This window comes from Oryctolagus cuniculus, chromosome 10 (genome assembly GCF_964237555.1).
Source record: "Oryctolagus cuniculus chromosome 10, mOryCun1.1, whole genome shotgun sequence".
Lineage (NCBI taxonomy): Eukaryota > Metazoa > Chordata > Mammalia > Lagomorpha > Leporidae > Oryctolagus > Oryctolagus cuniculus.
This window is the reverse complement of record NC_091441.1, coordinates 76,178,469-76,195,468: the sequence shown is the minus strand read 5'-3', so window position 1 is coordinate 76,195,468 and position 17,000 is coordinate 76,178,469. Positions and strand designations below refer to the sequence as shown.

The following is a 17,000-nucleotide window of genomic DNA, read 5'->3' as shown; positions in this document are numbered from 1 at the left end:
TAGGTATGGTGGTGGTGGTGGTGGTGGTGATGATGATGTGTGTAAGATCTGGAGAACAATGAGATAGAAGTTGGCCTGAGGGACTGATATACCTCTCAGATTTTTAAATTCATCGTAGCACTGCATTTCAGATACATCCAGGGGGCTTCAAAAACGTTTATGGAAGCTGTGTTATCTTAAAGTTCTTTAGAAATTTATTTTGTTGAGAGATAGAAAGAGTTCCCATCTGCTGGGCCAGTCCCCAAGAGTTCACAGTGCCTGGGACAAAGCCTGTGCTAGGACAAAGCCAGTAACCAGGAACTCGGTCTGGAAGCTGGAATCAGGTGGTGCTGGACATTAAATCTAGGCCTTCTTACATGGAATGCCGACAGGCTAACCCAATAGCTTAACCACTTGACCAAATGCGTACCCTGTGTGTTCTCTCCTCCCACCCCCTGTTTAAGATTTATTCATTTATTGAAAAGGGAAAGAGAAAGGTTGTCCACCTGCTAGTTCATTCCCCAAATGACTACAATGGCCAGTGCTGAGTCAGGCCAAAGCCAGGAGCTTTATCTGGGTCTCCCATATAGGTGCAGGGGCTCAAGCAATTTGGCCATCCTTCTGGGTTTCCCAGGCACATTAGTAGGGAGCTGGATCAGAAGCAGAGCAACTGGGACATTGAACTGGTGTCCATATGGGATGCTTGTGTCGAAGACAGCAGTATAACCTGCTGTGCCACAACGCTGGCCCTAGTACTTTATCTGTTAATTCTACCTTTTCCATGAATTTTGTAAAGCCCCCTGTGTGTATGCAGATGGTATGTTGAGCATAATACATGTGAAGAAGTCCTGTCCTTTAAGAAATTTTCATTCAAATGTAAGAAGGGACAGATATTTAAGAAACTAGTTATGTGTTAGCTTTGGAAGATGATGTAAAAAAATCCTTGTTAATTTGTTAATAATTTTCTGTGTAATAGCTGTAGGTTTCCAAGTATGTGTTGTATTCATATAAATGGACAAAAAAGAGATATGTAAGTTTACTAGTTCATTGTTAGTCATGATGTTAGTGAGCTTTGTTTTTATTCATTTCAAAATACCCTTAGTTTTGAAAGCAGTCTTAAGTAGATTCAAAAATGTGGAAAAGAATGTTCTTTCTCAAAAATACAAAGGGATTTCCCAGTCATGATGAACGTCCAAGAAGTTCTGTCTTGTTGCTTCTGAATAGTTTTGATATTAGGCAGACATTTCCTCTCTTGTGCCATGGCATTTGACAGAGGAATAGTTTTCTCACCTTTGGATTTGAGTGCTGATTGAGAAAAGATTAATTCTTGTTGATAGACAACTAAAATGTTTTCACACAAATAACATTTACTTTATACATTTCCTAAATTTGTTGTAAATATTTTTAAAGATTTATTTATTTGAAAGGCAAAGTTACAAAGAGGAAGGGAGAGGGAGGGAGGGAGAGATAGATCGATCTTCCACCTGCTGGTTCACTCCCCAGGTGGCTGCAACTTACAGTGCTGGGCCAGGCTGAAACCCTAGCCCTGAGTTTCATCTGGTCCCCCATGTGTATGCAGGGACCCAAACACAGCCCCTGCTGCTTTCCCACACCATTAGCAAGGAGCTGGATCACAAGTGGAGCAACCTGGACTCCCATCTGGCACCCATATGGGATGCCTACTCTGCAAGTGGTGGCTTAACCCACTGCACCACAGTGCTGGCACCTATATAAATCTTATACTGACTTTTATTATAAGAACATAAGAATAGTATTGATGCTAAGAATATGAAAATAACATGTAATTTATCCACCTTAAAAAAACTACAATCTTAAATGTGGTACATTGTGAAAGATATGGGATTTGAAGTTACAGAACCTGAATTTGAGTCTGGCATTATTATTTACTAGCTGCTTTACCTTGCTGGAGAGGATATTGTGTCAAACTGCCTATGGAAACTGAAGAATGTTGTGAATGTTAACTATTTTAGGGCTTCTAATTCTTTTTAGAGATTTATTTTATTTATTTGAAAGAGTTACAGAGAGAGGTAGAGACAGAGAGAGGTCTTCCATCCGATAGTTCACTCCCCAAATGGCTGCAAGGGCTGGAGCCGCTCCAATCCGAAGCCAGGAGCCAGGAGCTCTTTACAGGAGCCCACGGGGCTCAAGGGACCCAAAGACTTGGGCCGTCCTCCACTGCTTTCTCAGGCCATAGCAGAGAGCTGGATAGGAAGAGGAGCAGCCAGGGTTTTAACCCGCTGCACCACAGCACCAGCCCCTAATTCTTTTCATAAGGAGAATAAGCATATTTGTAGGGCAAACACTGAACTCTGAAGATTTATATCTGTATTGTTTAGCTTCATTTGTCATAGCTAATGCTCCTAACTTTGCTCTTCAGTTGGTAATTCTGATGAATGCTAATAGTTGTATGAGCTCAAACCTTTTATTTATTTATGAAATGATTTTAATTCCAACCCAGCTCAGTTTTCTATTTACTGTTGTGAAGTGAACATGAATTGTGGTGAAAGTATTTGGCAAAGTTAACAGGAATTTTACCAAAATGTTGAGTACGGTTTTCTGTATTTTAAGATTGATTAAATATGTGGTTTGTATAGGAAAATTATTACTAACAGAGCAGAATCATATTTAAGATACTTCTTTATTGGAGTAATTTGTCTTATTCCATCCAGTAACAAAAATCATTCGTGGTCATTCGAACACTTCAAAGAAATCTTTGTACAGGAGAACACTTGAGAAAAAGTCTGTGTGTTGATAAGCTCTAACTTGATCATTTAATTTGTTGCCTTTCTTGAAAACTTAAAATTGAATTATCAGAATTAGAATGTTCAGATTTCTTTCACCCAGTTTTAAAGTATTTTGTTAATTTTGAATGCTCCTTTTTATTACTTTTTAAAGTAAGGAAGGGAGAGTTGTTTTGTTAAATAAAAAGGTATGCTTATTGTCTTTTTGAATGACTTATCCTTTTCTCTTTTGTAGCATTACACATGGGTGACTAGATAAAGCTTTCATTAGCAAAAGAAATAATGTTTCTAATTCTTTTGGTAATTAATGACCTCAAACTATGAAATTGTATTCTTTTGCAGTATCCCTTTTACTATTCAGCGACTATGTGAATTGCTAACAGATCCAAGAAGAAACTATACAGGAACAGACAAATTTCTCAGAGGAGTAGAAAAGGTATTTATATTATTATGGGAATTACATTAAACGATACAGATTTTAGAACTAATAGCATTTCATGAAAGTACACTAATATTTGAGGCACTTTTTCCCAAAAAGAAAAATTCTCTTTTTAGCTCTTCTTAAAAATTTTTTTTCAAGGATTTATTTATTTACTTGAAAGGCAGAGTTAAAGAGGGAGAGAGAGACTTGTGTCTTCCATCTGCTGGTCCACTCCCCAGATGGCTGCTGCAAAAGTCAGAGTTACACAGAGAGAGAGAGAGAGAGAGAGAGAGAAAGAGAGAGAGAAAGAGATCTTCCATCCAGTTGGCCGCAACAGCCGGAGCTGAGCTGATCAGGAGCCAGGAGCTTCTTCCGGGTCTCCCATTCGGGTGCAGGGGCCCAAGGACTTGGGCCATCTTCCACTGCTTTGCCAGGCCACAGCAGAGAGTTGGATAGGAAGTGGAGCAGCCAGGTCTCGAACCGTCGCCCATATGGGATGCCTGTGCTTCAGGCCAGGGTGTTAACCTGCTGTGCCACAGTGCTGGCCCCAGGTATTATTTAATAGTATATACTATAAGTATACTAAAGATTCTGAGAGGTTGGTATTTTAACTCAGCATGTTTTACAAATACATTTACCTGTGGAATGCACTTCCTCAGTTCTGGAGTATATAACTTTGGAAACTTGCCAGTGTATACCATTTAAATTAGATATTATGTAGAAAGATGCAGGTCAGATTTTTCGTGGGTGAGTGGGTGTTAATAACAAGGAGAGGACATTCTGAACAAAGAAAACACCTTGATGAAGAAATGGAAAGAATAAATGAAGGGCCCTTTGGGAACCAGAATGGGCCGGTGAGTTACTGAATCTCAGTTGATGATTGATCCTGAAACCTAGTCCAGTATTGATTTTGAGGTTCTGATGCAAAAATCACTTAGTTTTATTCCAGGAAATAGGGATCAAAAGCCACCGCACAGTGATTTACAACAGTTCTTAGGGTTTTACTGGATTAATAGGAGTATGTTTTATTGAGCCTTTATGCTGTCAGTTAAGATTCACACAGTGCAGGAAACTTATGTTCATCAGTACTTAATTTTCACCTCAAGGACTTCTTGATTTTTAAGATTGATTATTTACTGGAAAGAGTGACAGAGAGAGGGCAAAAGACAGAGAAAAGAGATCTTCCATTTACTGATTCACTCCCTAAATGCCCATAACAGTTGGAGCCAAGGCTAGTTTATTTGAGAGGCAAAGACGGAGTGAGCAAGCTCCCATTTGCTGATTCATTCCCAAATGCCTGCAGTGGCCAAATTTGAGCCAGGGCTGGAGTTGGGTTTGGGGAACACAATCCAGGGGATGAAGATCACTGTCACATTAGTTGTACCAGGAACCCTGCCTTCAAATTCAGGCTATGGTGCTTCATAGTTGGGCCAGTTACTTAAATGTTAGTTTTTTAACTCTTAACTTTGCTCTGTGACATTGGTGCTAAGCACATAGACTCTGACTCATACTAAACTTTCACTGAATATTGCCTATGGTCACTTGTATTATTATTACCTACAATAATCAATTATATTGCAGAGAAAGGTTTGAGTCTTTTTCCTTGGGTGTGGTGCCATACAAGCTCTGGTTTGGGTATTTTATAAGGAAAATCATTATAATTGGCCTAAGTACTTCAGTTTTTAAACATCTTTGGGTGATTCCATCTAAAACAAGAGCACATAATTCTACTCTGTTACATATAGTACATGATGCCAGAGTTCCAGAATAACTTAAGAAGAATAACTTCTGTTAACTCACAGAAGGTGAGAAAACAGACTAGCAACAAAGTGAATGGCTTAGGATATTTCTGTTCTCTTTTAATATTTTGTCACAGTTTTGTTTAGTCAGTTTTCATTTTTAACCATTTATTTTGTGTTATTAGCAAAATTGGAATAGTTGGAAACTTAACCCACCAGGATAATTTTAAGAAATTAAACTTTAGTAGTAATTTTCCTCATATTAAATAACTAATTTTTGTTATTGCAGAATGTGATGGTTGTTAGCTGTGTTTATCCTTCTTCAGAGTAAGTACAGATTTTTTTCTGTTCCTAGTATATTGTTTAATTGTTGTAGTCTAATATATTATTTTTAAATAGGTTGTATTTATTTTATATGTAATTAAGAATAATTATGTTTATGAATGCTTTGAATGTGCCACCCAGTCCCCAAAGTAGAATGTTTTATCAATAACACTGCCTGTGTATCTTTCTAGTAAAGAGACTAGTGGTTAACTGTAATTCTAAGACTTGGACATGGTTTAGCATTGTGGCCCTCAAAGCACCGAGATGCCATCCTAGAAGCCTTTCAGGGCATCTCCATAGCATAATTCAGGTTTGGAATAGCCGCTTGCTGCCATTCCTCTTCATGCTGGAAAAGTATTTCCACTTGTCATAATTTATATAGCAAAGTAAAACTAAGTTTAGGGCACATTTTCTAAACCTTGGGACTAATATTCAGGGTGGAGAATTCTTTGTTGAGGATGGATGTACTGGGAATTATGGGAAGATTAGCAATGTCTCTAGGATTTAGCCCACTGATGCCAGGGCTGTTCCCTTTCATGTAGCTTCATATTGCCCAGTGCCCTCTGGAAGTATGAAAGGCAGGGAGAAGGGATTGGCCTCCGCCCCTGTTGAGAACTCTTTGTTTTAAAGTTAAGCTGCTTCCACTTTCATAGAAAATAACAGTGACTTAGCTTTTAGAATTCTCATGAGTATACTCCCAGTGTTAAATGAGATGCTCAGATAGTCTCCTGCTTCTTTGCAGAAAAAAATATTTTTAAAAACATACAATAAGAATTGCTTTCATTTATAAGCTAAAGTAATGTTTTGCTGATGAATGTGAGATATTCTGGAAAAAATGACAAAAGAAGGGCAATATCATAATGATTAGTAACAGACTTTTCTCCTTTGCCCATAGTGTATGCCTATTTTAATTCTCAGAGAAATCATTTTGTTTGGATATGTGACAGTGAGTTTCTTGAAAAGCTCCTGTAGATCCATGATTCTTATAACACTATTTTCTTTTTTTACAGGAAAACCAGTTCTAATAGTTTAAATAGAATGAATGGTGTTATGTTTCCTGGAAATTCACCAAGCTATACTGACAGGTGTGATTGATTTTTAATATCCAAAGAGTCTGCATTTTCCTGGTTTTGAGTAGCAGGCTCCATGTACAATTAATTAATTAATTAATTAATTTCTCTCTCTCTCTTTTTCTCTTTCTCTTTCTTTCTCTCTCTCTCTTCCTCTCTTTCTTTCTTTCTCTCTTTCTTTTTCTTTCTCTTTCTCTTTCTCTCTCTTTCTCTTTCTGTCTTTCTCTCTCTCTTTCTCTCTCCTTTCTTTCTCTCCTTTCTCTTTCTCTCTCTCTCTCTCTCTCTCTCTCTCTCTCTCTCTCTCTCTTTCTCTTTCTCTCTCTCTCTTTCTTTCTTTCTTTCTTGATTATTTATTTGAAAGGCAGAGTTACAGAGAGGCAGAGGGAGAGAGGTCTTCCATCCGCTGACTCACTCCCAGTTGGCCTCAATGGCCGGAGCTGACCCCATCCGAAGCCAGGAGCTTCTTCCGGGTCTCCCATGCAGGTGCAGGGATTCAAGGCCTTGGGCCTTTTTCTACTGCTTTCCCAGGCCATAACAGAGAGCTGGATCGGAAGTGGAACAGCTGGGACTCAAACCAGTGCCCCTATGGGATGCCGGCATTGCAGGTGGTGGCTTTTACCTGCTATGTCACAGCACCACTTCCTGTTCATTTTTCAAAATGGCTGGTTTGTGAAGGGTTGAGGATGTACTGCATGGAATCAGTTAATTCAGCGAGGCATGGATCTGAAAGTATAATTGCAACAAATACTTCTGTGACATGTTCTTGTAAGCAGCTCCTAGAAGAGAAGGTTTCTTTAAGAAATAGAAAATGAGATTTTATTTATCTTATTACAGGTCTAATATAAATGGGCCTGGGACGCCCAGGCCACTTAATCGACCAAAGGTTTCTTTGTCGGTTCCAATGACAACAAATGGTTTGCCTGAGAGTCCAGACAGTAAAGAGTCAAACTTACAGCAAAATGAAGAGAAAAACCACAGGTTTGTATGGGATTTCTATTTAAAAAAAATGTTTTATAAAACATTAACATAATTATGAATGGTTTTTAGCACTTGTTACTTATTATTTGCAATGTGTAGTCAGCCCTCTGTGTCCAAGGGTTGTTCAAATCTGTGCATTCAGTCATCCTCCTGTGAAAAGTACTGGGAAGAAAATTGTAGTAAACATGTAGACATTTTCTTAGCCTTATTCCCTAAACAATACATGCAACATCTCTTTGTGTAAACTCTTAGAGATTCGAGTATGTGTGTATGACATGGCAGAGACTGCATTTTATGTAGTGAGAGATCAGAGCAGCTGTAGATTTCAGTACCTTCAGGTCCTGGCAGCAGTCTCCCACAGGCACGAGAGATACCTGCTCTGTTGGCTCTGAGAGGCAGAGCCAGGTGACCCTGTGGTTCTAGAGTGAAGGCTACTGTTGGCACATTTGCTTGTGCTGAAGGGGCCCTAGAGCAGACATCCACCTGCTAGCTTTGGGAGAGTGTTTGTAGTAAAGGATCCTTAGGAGCTGAAGACACCATGCAGATTTTTGTTTTTGAAAGTTACTTGAGAAAACATCTTTGCAAATAAGATGAAAAGAAAACTTCTTATATCAGGATTTCTGCATCACATTAAGGGAAAAATGACTAAATTAGAAGACTCAGAGTGTATTATGGAGGAATATTTACAGACTTACCTAGAGAACTGTTCAGAAAGGTCATTTAGTTTGCTGGTTACGTCCTAATGAGAAATAATCATGAAACATTTTAGGTTGACTTGACATTAATCACGTGTTTTTCTTTGTGTACATGCTATAATTTAAATTTCATATTAAAAGACAAAAAATTATTAGACCTTAAAAATTAGAATGTAGATAGGGAAGATAATCTTATTAATGACACTTTAAAAAATTTACAGTGACTCGCTGGCATCTGAATCAGAAGTCTCCTCAGTGAGCCCCATAAAAAATAAACACCCAGATGAAGACGCCGTAGAAGCGGAGGGCCACGAAGTAAAAAGACTCAGGTTTGACAAAGAAGGGGAAGTGAGAGAAGCGGCCGGGCAGACAGCTTCCAGTGAGAGTTCTTCAGTTCTGGCAGAAGACGCAGAAGCCCTGTCTTCACCTCAGGGTAAAGACAAAGAAAGCCACACTGCCAGGCAGCACTGTGCAGAAGACGAGGAAGAAGAGGAGGAAGAGGAGGAAGAAGGTATTTAGAGACCATCTGTAAAAGGGTGGAGTAAGGAGATCTCACATGCTTATTATCCTTTTTTTCCCCGAAACAATTTAACATAGTGGAACGCCTTACTATGCTGATGCTGGGCTTGTCTCCCACCTGTGTGTAGTTGCAGCTGAGTTTTCAGGGGATATGATTGGAACTGTAGAATATCAGAATTCATGAAACTTAACTGTGGAGATGTTTGGAAAATCAAATTTAACTACAACAACGTTTGCTTATTTTTAGAGTCTTTTATGACATCAAGAGAAATGATCCCAGAAAGAAAAAATCAAGATAAAGAATCTGATGATGCCTTAACTGTGAATGAAGAGACTTCTGAGGAAAATAATCAAATGGAGGATTCCGATGTGTCTCAAGCGGAGAAAGATTTACATTCTGAAGGTAGTGGAAATACAGGCCCTGTAAGTAATGGTTCTAACTGCCATGAAACAGAAGAATTAGAAGGATCCAGCTCCAGTGAACCTGGAGAGATTCTGTCAGAGTCATCCATGGAAAATGATGATGAAGCCTCAGAAGTCCCAGAGGAGCCAATGGAGCAGGACTGACTGTTTAGAAACACATAGATGCAGTATTTTACATACAGTTCTGGTTTTACACTGTATAAAACTTTTATGTGATAAAGTGGACCTGTAGTTTTACAAGAGAAACAGGTTGTAAAGTACTTTAAATCCTGAAAGAGTTGTACATGTAAGAACTGTGAATATCAGCTCCTCTGGGTCCTGCTTACCGCTCACTGTTTTTTTGGTCTGGTCAAATCAGTGGTTTGTGTATAGATTTCTTTTTTTTAATTTAGGATTAAAGGTTTTAAACTGGAAGGTAATAATTATAATTTTGAAAACTTTTTTGAGATTATCACATTTAGTTTATACATATGCAAGAAAGCTTTTTGTCTTGTCTCTTGACAGCCCTAGCAGTTTTCCTGTTTTGGTCATAGTTTCAATATTTTAACGTGAATTGTAGGGTTTCATGCTGGTTTCCAGATTTTATTGTTTGACTGTGTACAATGGAACTTTAAGTCATATATACATATATATATAAATACATATATATACATATATATTATTCTAAGGGGGGAAATGTTATATTTTTCTGTTTCTATAAGAGATGAATACAGTGGATACTTTTTCTATTGGTAATGATTGAGTTCACCTCTTTCAGAAGACATTTTCTTTCTCTTCTGAGTAATTCAAATAAAATCTGGCCCTTGTGAAACCCTGGAAATCTTGTCTGTTGAAATACCAGGTTAAACACATTCCAAGAGATTTGAAGTTTTTTGTATACTTCTAAGGTGCCTGAGAAAAACACATGGTTATTTATGAGAAGATGTACTTATCTTGGAAATTGTGTTCCAACAGTAGCTTACTATGTTGTAGAACGAATGCTTCTGAAGCTGACATGAGACCATCTCAAAGAACCAGGCAGGTTCCTTGACTTTTTGCTTGCTTTTCTGAACATTGTGAATATTACGCATTTCTTTCTAAATTATTCTAGAGTATGCAAATGTCGATGGTATGAAACACCACTGTACTGGAAGAATTAATATATTGCTTTAGTAATGTACCTGAGCTAATTGAGGCGTTAGAGGTGCATAGAAACCACCATAATTTGTATGACATTTTGAAGTGAATTAAATATTTTTGAACATGCTTCTTCGACAGCCAGTGTTATATTTTTCAAATCAACACAAAGCACAATGATTACTCTAAACTCAATATTTTCAAATTCACATATTTAAAGTCATGTGAGCTGCAACTTCCCTGTCAAAATTACTGGCTGCCAAATTTATACCTGTTTCCTCAGCTGTACTTTTTGATATTAGAATTTTTAAATTTCTGTAAAGTAGATTTTGTAGAATGTAATGTGTTCACTGCCTTTGTGAAGCGGTATATAATTGTATAATTTCTGTGTGTAAACTTGGCTTGGGCTTTCAATACAGTATTCATATAAAGCAATAAATATTAATGTTATGAAATATTGGAGTACATTTTTATCAAAATATAAGAGAACACCTTTTTTAGTTTCAGATACCTGAAGTACACAGATAAACTTATAAAACTGATGCAAATAATTCCTGACACTATATCATATGCTTTTGGGCCGTTTGGAGGGAAACCACAAAATTTTGCGTTTAATCAACTAAAATTGCTATGACTAAAATTACCAGAATGATTTGGCTCCGTGAAAGTTTGTAGGATAATATACTACTGATTAACTTGACTGTCAAATTCACAGCAGCTAGATAATATATTTATGAATATGTCTTATAGTTGAAATAAAAACTGAATAATGAGTCGCTGTACTCAAGAGGGAAGAAAAAATGTAGATTTTTCAAAAATTTTTTGCAAAAAATGTTAAGATGAAGCTAACTCTAAATGTGACATTCATTTGTAGTGACCTATTAATTTTATCAAGGGATATTTTGCCAATGAGAACAAATTTTAAACATTTTAAGTTTAGAAATTCTTGAAATTTTCTTTAGACTATTTATGAGATTATTGTCAATAAACCTATTCTTTAAGATCCTGTGACCTTTTGATATTTTTTATTTTAATTGTGCCATGGACCATTTGTAAACAAGTCGATTTACTTTTTTGTTGGTTATTAGTTGAAGATTTAACATCACGACTTTTGAGGTCTGTGGTTTTATTTGTAAACTTGCAATTAACTCTTTTTGCAAGGGCAAATGTATTTCTTTATTAAATAAAGTACAATAATGGTGAATGTACCAAAATGGCATCACTTAACTCTATGAGAAATCCTGCATTTTACTCTATAGTTTAATAGTTTTAATATTTATTAGATATTCATGTTGATCATAGATCAAAGTTGTTGCTGTTTATACAGATAATTGTAGAATGCTAATGGAATATCTTTAGGATAGGTGGAATACTTCTGTAGTTAAATCGGGAAACCTTGTTCAGCTGGCTTTAGGTACTGATGGCCATTTGAAGTAAATTTCTGCAGGTATGCATAGGTGCACTTAACACAGACTTGCTTGATGAAATTGTCAGTTCCAATTCACTTGTGAATTTTAAAAAGGCTAATTTTAGGCACATTTTCTTAATAGACACCAAGCAAAGTCCTATTAAAAGATTAAAGTGAAGAATCAAGACCTTGGTGATTAAAGACACGTTTATTTTTGATCTTGAACAGATTGTTTGCAGTTACCATAGACTCTGAATCTAACATGTCACAGGAATTGGAAGATGCTAATGAGGAAAGTGAGTATATATGTAATATGTTTTTAGCACTTTTCTCTCTTATAAAAGTGAAAACCGCCTCATACATTTTTGAAGAATCCAGTTCATTTCTAAAGTTGTAGCAGAACAGAAATATGTAGTGAACATGTCCTATTTTAAATGTTGATTATTAGATTTAATCCACCTAGGGTTTGTCATATAACTACACCTGTCAAGTGTACCTGGAGCACCGAATTGCCACTTGGGGGGCCGTTAGGGTCCTTCGGCTTGGGGAGGTGTCCCAGCAGCCATGGGCCAGAAGATGTGGCCTCTCAAACCAGTGAGGTTCAGAGTAGTTTATTTTGCCAGTGTAGATAGGCATGTATTTATGCATTTTTGCATTTGTAAAATCAGCAATTTTTCAAATAATGTAAATGTAATATACTAGCTTACTTACAAAGGTACTTGGGCAGAATCTAAAGCTGCTACAATGTTTGTGAAAAACTGTAACTTGTGGTAAGGATGAAAATGCAACTTGTAGAACCAAAGGAAATAAAAATTTGGGGTAGTTCAAACTGTTTTTTTCTGAACAGGAGTTTCTTAAGTACGTTGATTTGGATGACATGAAGATCAGTTCTCTTGAGACACGTGCTGATCATAAAATGGTTGAATGCAAAAACATCTGTAATTTCATATGGAATTATTACAATTAGGTTTACTGGGTTATTGGCCTACTTATAAGAATGCAAGTAATGTATTGGTTAGAGTACATCTATTTCACGTTTAAAAAATTAAATAATCAGTACACTTCAGAATTTTATTTCAACTTGGAGTCTAGATTACTTTGCCAAATAAATGTATTATTTTCATAATGCAATAAAGTATAAATTAGAAGATATTTTCATGCGTGGAATTACTTTATTTGCCATAATAGTCACTCCCGCCTCCCCTTCCCTACCCTCATCAGAAAGTGGAGGATACACAAGCATTTGGTCATGGGGAGGAAGCTTGGTGCAGAACCGTTGGAGCTGTGTTTCCTAAGTGCTGACGGCTTTAGCGGCTGGAGGGTACCTGAGTTGAATGGACCATTGTGACTCTGCCAGACAACTTCAAGGCTTGTTAGTGTCTGGCAGAATTCAGACTAACCACACACAAATTTACCTGTTGGCATAATTTGGCACTAGCTTGCATGCCCCACATCTGCATCATTTTTGGTTGAAATCTAGAAATCTTGGTTTCAGATGACTATGATAAGACTTGCAGTGACCAGAAGAATAGAGGGTTGTTTAATGCTCTGGATTCTCCCTTTCTTTACACTAATACTGTGTGAGAATTGCAGTAGGGAGTAACGTAAGTGGCTCTGCACCCACAGGAGGTGAATGCTAATCACTGTGCGTGCCCATGTGTGTTTAAAGATTTACTTTATTTGAAAGAGCATCAGAGATCTTCCATCTACTAGTTCAGTCCCCAAATGGCTGCAACAGCCGGGGTCCATCCAGGACTCCTACGTGGATGGCAAGGGCCCAGGTGTTTGGGCCATCTTCTCTGCCTTCCTAGGCACATTAGCAGGGAGTGGGGTCAGAAGTAGAGCCCCCAGGACTGGAACCTGTGGTCTGATACTGAGTGCTGGCTTCTCAAGCAGCAGCTCCACCAGCTCTGCCACAGTGCAGGCCCTCACCGCCGTATTTGTAAACTTCAGTGTTTTTGAGTTTCAGCTTCTTGTTCATAGCTGATGTCTAACTTACCCTGACTGAGTTTCATTTACTAAATGGTATGACTAGTAGCCGGTTTTGGGGACTAATGTTAGGAAAACTGCTCCACTGACTAGGAGTAATATGCTTGGTCTCTGACTACTATCCTGTTTTGTAAGATTTATATTATTTGAAGGCAGTGTGAGAGGGAGAGAATTTGTTAGTGGACACTCCCCAAATGACTGTAATGGGGCTGATGCAAGCAGAAGCAGGAACCTAGAACCGCACTGGGTTTCCCATAGAGGCGTCCAGCAGCTTTCCCTGGTGCATTAGCAGGGAGCTGGGTGGGAAGCAGAGCAGCAGGGACTGGAAACCATGCTCTGATATGGATGCTGGCGTTGCAGACTGGCATAACCCTCTGCACCACAATACCGGCCCCAGCTACTTTTCTGATGGGAAGAACATTCCCTTCTAGCAGTTGAGGAGCAGGTTTTTTGTTTTTTGTGAGAGTGCTAGCTCCCATCCACTAGTTCATTCAGTCTCAAAGACCGGTACCAGAAGAGAAACCTGCCAAAATGCAGCCCAGGTTACGCGGGAGTGACGGGGTCAGAGCTGAGTATTAGCCAGGCGTTCTGATGTGGGCTTCAGCATCTGTTACCATGTGTCTTTACTGCTACACTTAGTGCCTGCCCCAGCAAGACTTCCTCAGTTTAAAATCTATCCACAGAATTTGTTGTCTTCGGGCTTATTGATAAACTCTCAGGGCCTTTCTTCCCAAAGGAAGACAACACATTGTTTGAAAATGGGAAATAATCTGTACCAGTCTGCAGGCTCCAGTGTTTTGTTTTTTGTTTTGATTTGAGAGCTAGAGTTACAGTGACAGGGAGAGACAGAAAGGTCTTGCTTCCATTGGGTCACTCCCCAAATGGCCACAGCGGCCGGAGCTGCGCTGATCCGAAGTTAGGAGCCAGGTGCTTCTCTCACTCGGGTTCAGAGGCCCAAGCACTTAGACCATCTTCTGCTTTCCCAGGCCATAGCAGAGAGCTGCCAGGACTAGAGCTGGTGCCCATATGGCTCCAGTGTTGGCTCATCTCTAGGTTAGGCCAGCCCCTTGAGTGGCTTGTAGTCACAGCCAGAAGCAAGTGGGAGCACAATCTACTCCAGATTCCTCAGCCTTTCTGCTCTCGTGCTGACTTTGCCACAGGGACAGGGCCGTGTCATCCCAGAAAGCTTTCTTTGCTTCTGCTTTCTGGAGCTGGGAGCAGTGCACCTGCTGGTTTGCTCCTGTGTATACTGAACTGTCTCTCCTTAACCCAGTCTTTCTCAATGAATTTGTCCAGCTAGATACTTTGAACATATGCCTTATTTTTAACATTAAATTTATACCCAACAAAAAATTCAGATAAAACAAAATTGTAGATACCTACCTGTTCTTCTAAATCCCTGTCACACAGCCACCCTATTCCCCTGCCCCAAGCCAGTGAGGCATCGTGCTCCAGAGCAAGGATTTTGGAGGCAAGATCTCTGGGGTTTGAGTCCTAGCTCTGCCGTTTGTTGACTGATTTCTGCTTGGGTAAACCAGGTAGCTCCCTCCCAGAGCTGCCATGAGGATTAGTCATTAGGAGGAGGGTGTGGCAGATCAGGGGTGTCTGGCAGGCAGCATCTCCCAGCAACCTCTTGTACTGAGTCAGAGACACCTGCTCCTCCCCGCCTCCTTGTTACCATAGCGAATGCACACAGTATACATTGAGATGCACACTTGCCCTTTTCCCCTCCCCCCCTTTTAAAAATGTATTTATTTGAGAATCAGAGCCACACAGAGAACGAGAGGCAGAGAGCGTGAGCTGGTTTACTCCCCAGTTGGCCGCAATGGCTGGAGCTGAGCCTATCCAAAGCCAGGAGCCAGGAACTTCTGGGTCTCCCATGGGGGTGCAGGGGCCTAAGGATTTGGGCCGTCTTCTACTGCATTCCCAGACTACAGCAGAGAGCTGGATTGGAGTAAGTGGAGCAGCCAGGACTCAAACCAGCACCCATATGGGATGCCGGCACTGCAGGCAGTGACTTCACTTGCCACGCCACAGCGCCGGTCCCTTCCCTTTTATTTATTTATTTTTTGACAGGCAGAGTGGACAGTGAGAGAGACAGGTCTTCCTTTTGCCGTTGGTTCACCCTCCAATGTTGCCATTGTGGCCGGCGCACCGTGCTGATCCGAAACCAGGAGCCAGGTGCTTCTGGTCTCCCATGGGGTGCAGGGCCCAAGCACTTTGACCATCCTCCACTGCATTCCCAGGCCACAGCAGAGAGCTGGCCTGGAAGAGGGGCAACTGGGACAGAATCCGGCGCCCCAACCGGGACTAGAACTCCGCCGCAGGTGGAGGATTAGCCTATTGAACCGCGGCGTCAGCCCCCTTTTATTTTTATGATAATTCCAAATAGGTGCCTTAAGAGCTGCCCTGGTCATGTTGACAGCTCCCAGCCCCCCTTAAGCGACCTCATTGGCTCAGCATGACACTGGGATGTGCCCTTGCCATCCCTGGTCCCCCACCAACACCAACCACTGAACACTTCAGTGTTTCCCAGTGATGTATGCTACAGACATCCTTGTTCCCAGGGTGTGTTGGAGGGGAGAAGGGGCCGTTACCTGGCAGACAAACCATGAGCTGTATATTAAGCCATGTGAGCCAGTAAGATACACCATTATTTCGGATGAAACGAAGCCGCTGTTAAAATAGACATGTGCCTTAGTGACATTTGTGCAATGCGTGGACCAGTCACAAGTGTCTCAGCTTGACATTTGCATCTCTGCGGGATTTTGCACTCTGGCTTGTAATGGGGAACCATGCAGCAACCAGACCACAGCTTCCTCTTGGAGGTGTTTTCCTTTCTTTGGTTCTGCACAACTCTCAGAGTTGCTGTCCTTCCCTCAGCGGCCAAGATGGGCTCCACCAGTGTTGGCTTTTGCTCCTGGCTGCTGCTTCCAGGATTTGGGCAAGGATGTGCTGATATTGGGTGTCAATGTGGGATCCGTGAGTGCAGTGACTGTGAGCTGCTGTGGTCTGGTGCACCTGCAAGGCACGCCCCTCAAGCAGAATGAGGGCAACTGGAGCCAGCAGCCCTCGTAGCGACAGCGAACCATAGGAGTGGAGACACCCAGCCAGCTTTCTAAGATGAGCCAGGTCCCTCACCCAGAGCCCACAGCCAATGCAGGCAGAGATCTGCCCACAAGTTCAGCCCTGGAGATGCACCTGCCCCGGGGATCCAGCTGTTAGCAAGATAGATGAAAACAGAGGGGCCATGGTGGCACAGCAGGTTACATCGCCACCCCTGACACCAGCATCCTACATCGGAGCAGCTGCCCCACTTCTGATCCAACTCCCTGCTAATGTGCCCGGGAAAGCCACAGAGGATGGCCCAAGTGCTTGGGCACCTGCCATCCACGTGGGAGACAAGTACGGAATTCCTGGCACATGGCTCCTGGCTGTGGCCTGACCCAGCCCTGGCTGTTGCTCTCTCTGTTTCTCTGTCACTCTGACTTTCAAATAGAGAGTGGGTGCTGGCTGTCGTGTCGCCTGCCTCTCACCAGGGGCCTGACCACCTCTGCAGGTGTGCTTGTGTCCTAAG

The 17,000-nt window shown here is 40.6% G+C and overlaps 1 protein-coding gene across 11 annotated transcripts in view; it reads left to right on the top strand.

Moving 5' to 3' along the window:
- The window catches only part of PPP4R2 (protein phosphatase 4 regulatory subunit 2), a 65,074-nt gene extending 52,488 nt beyond the window's left edge, over positions 1-12,586 (top strand). For all 11 annotated transcript variants that reach the window (XM_070050572.1, XM_070050565.1, XM_070050570.1 and 8 more), the window contains 6 exons: positions 3,084-3,177; positions 5,191-5,228; positions 6,236-6,310; positions 7,130-7,273; positions 8,190-8,479; positions 8,735-12,586. In XM_070050572.1, the coding sequence (XP_069906673.1) occupies positions 3,084-3,177; positions 5,191-5,228; positions 6,236-6,310; positions 7,130-7,273; positions 8,190-8,479; positions 8,735-9,054 (961 nt within the window). In that variant the 3' untranslated portion in view covers positions 9,055-12,586. The remainder of the gene's footprint in view (positions 1-3,083; positions 3,178-5,190; positions 5,229-6,235; positions 6,311-7,129; positions 7,274-8,189; positions 8,480-8,734) is intronic.
- Positions 12,587-17,000: the final 4,414 nt, after the last annotated feature.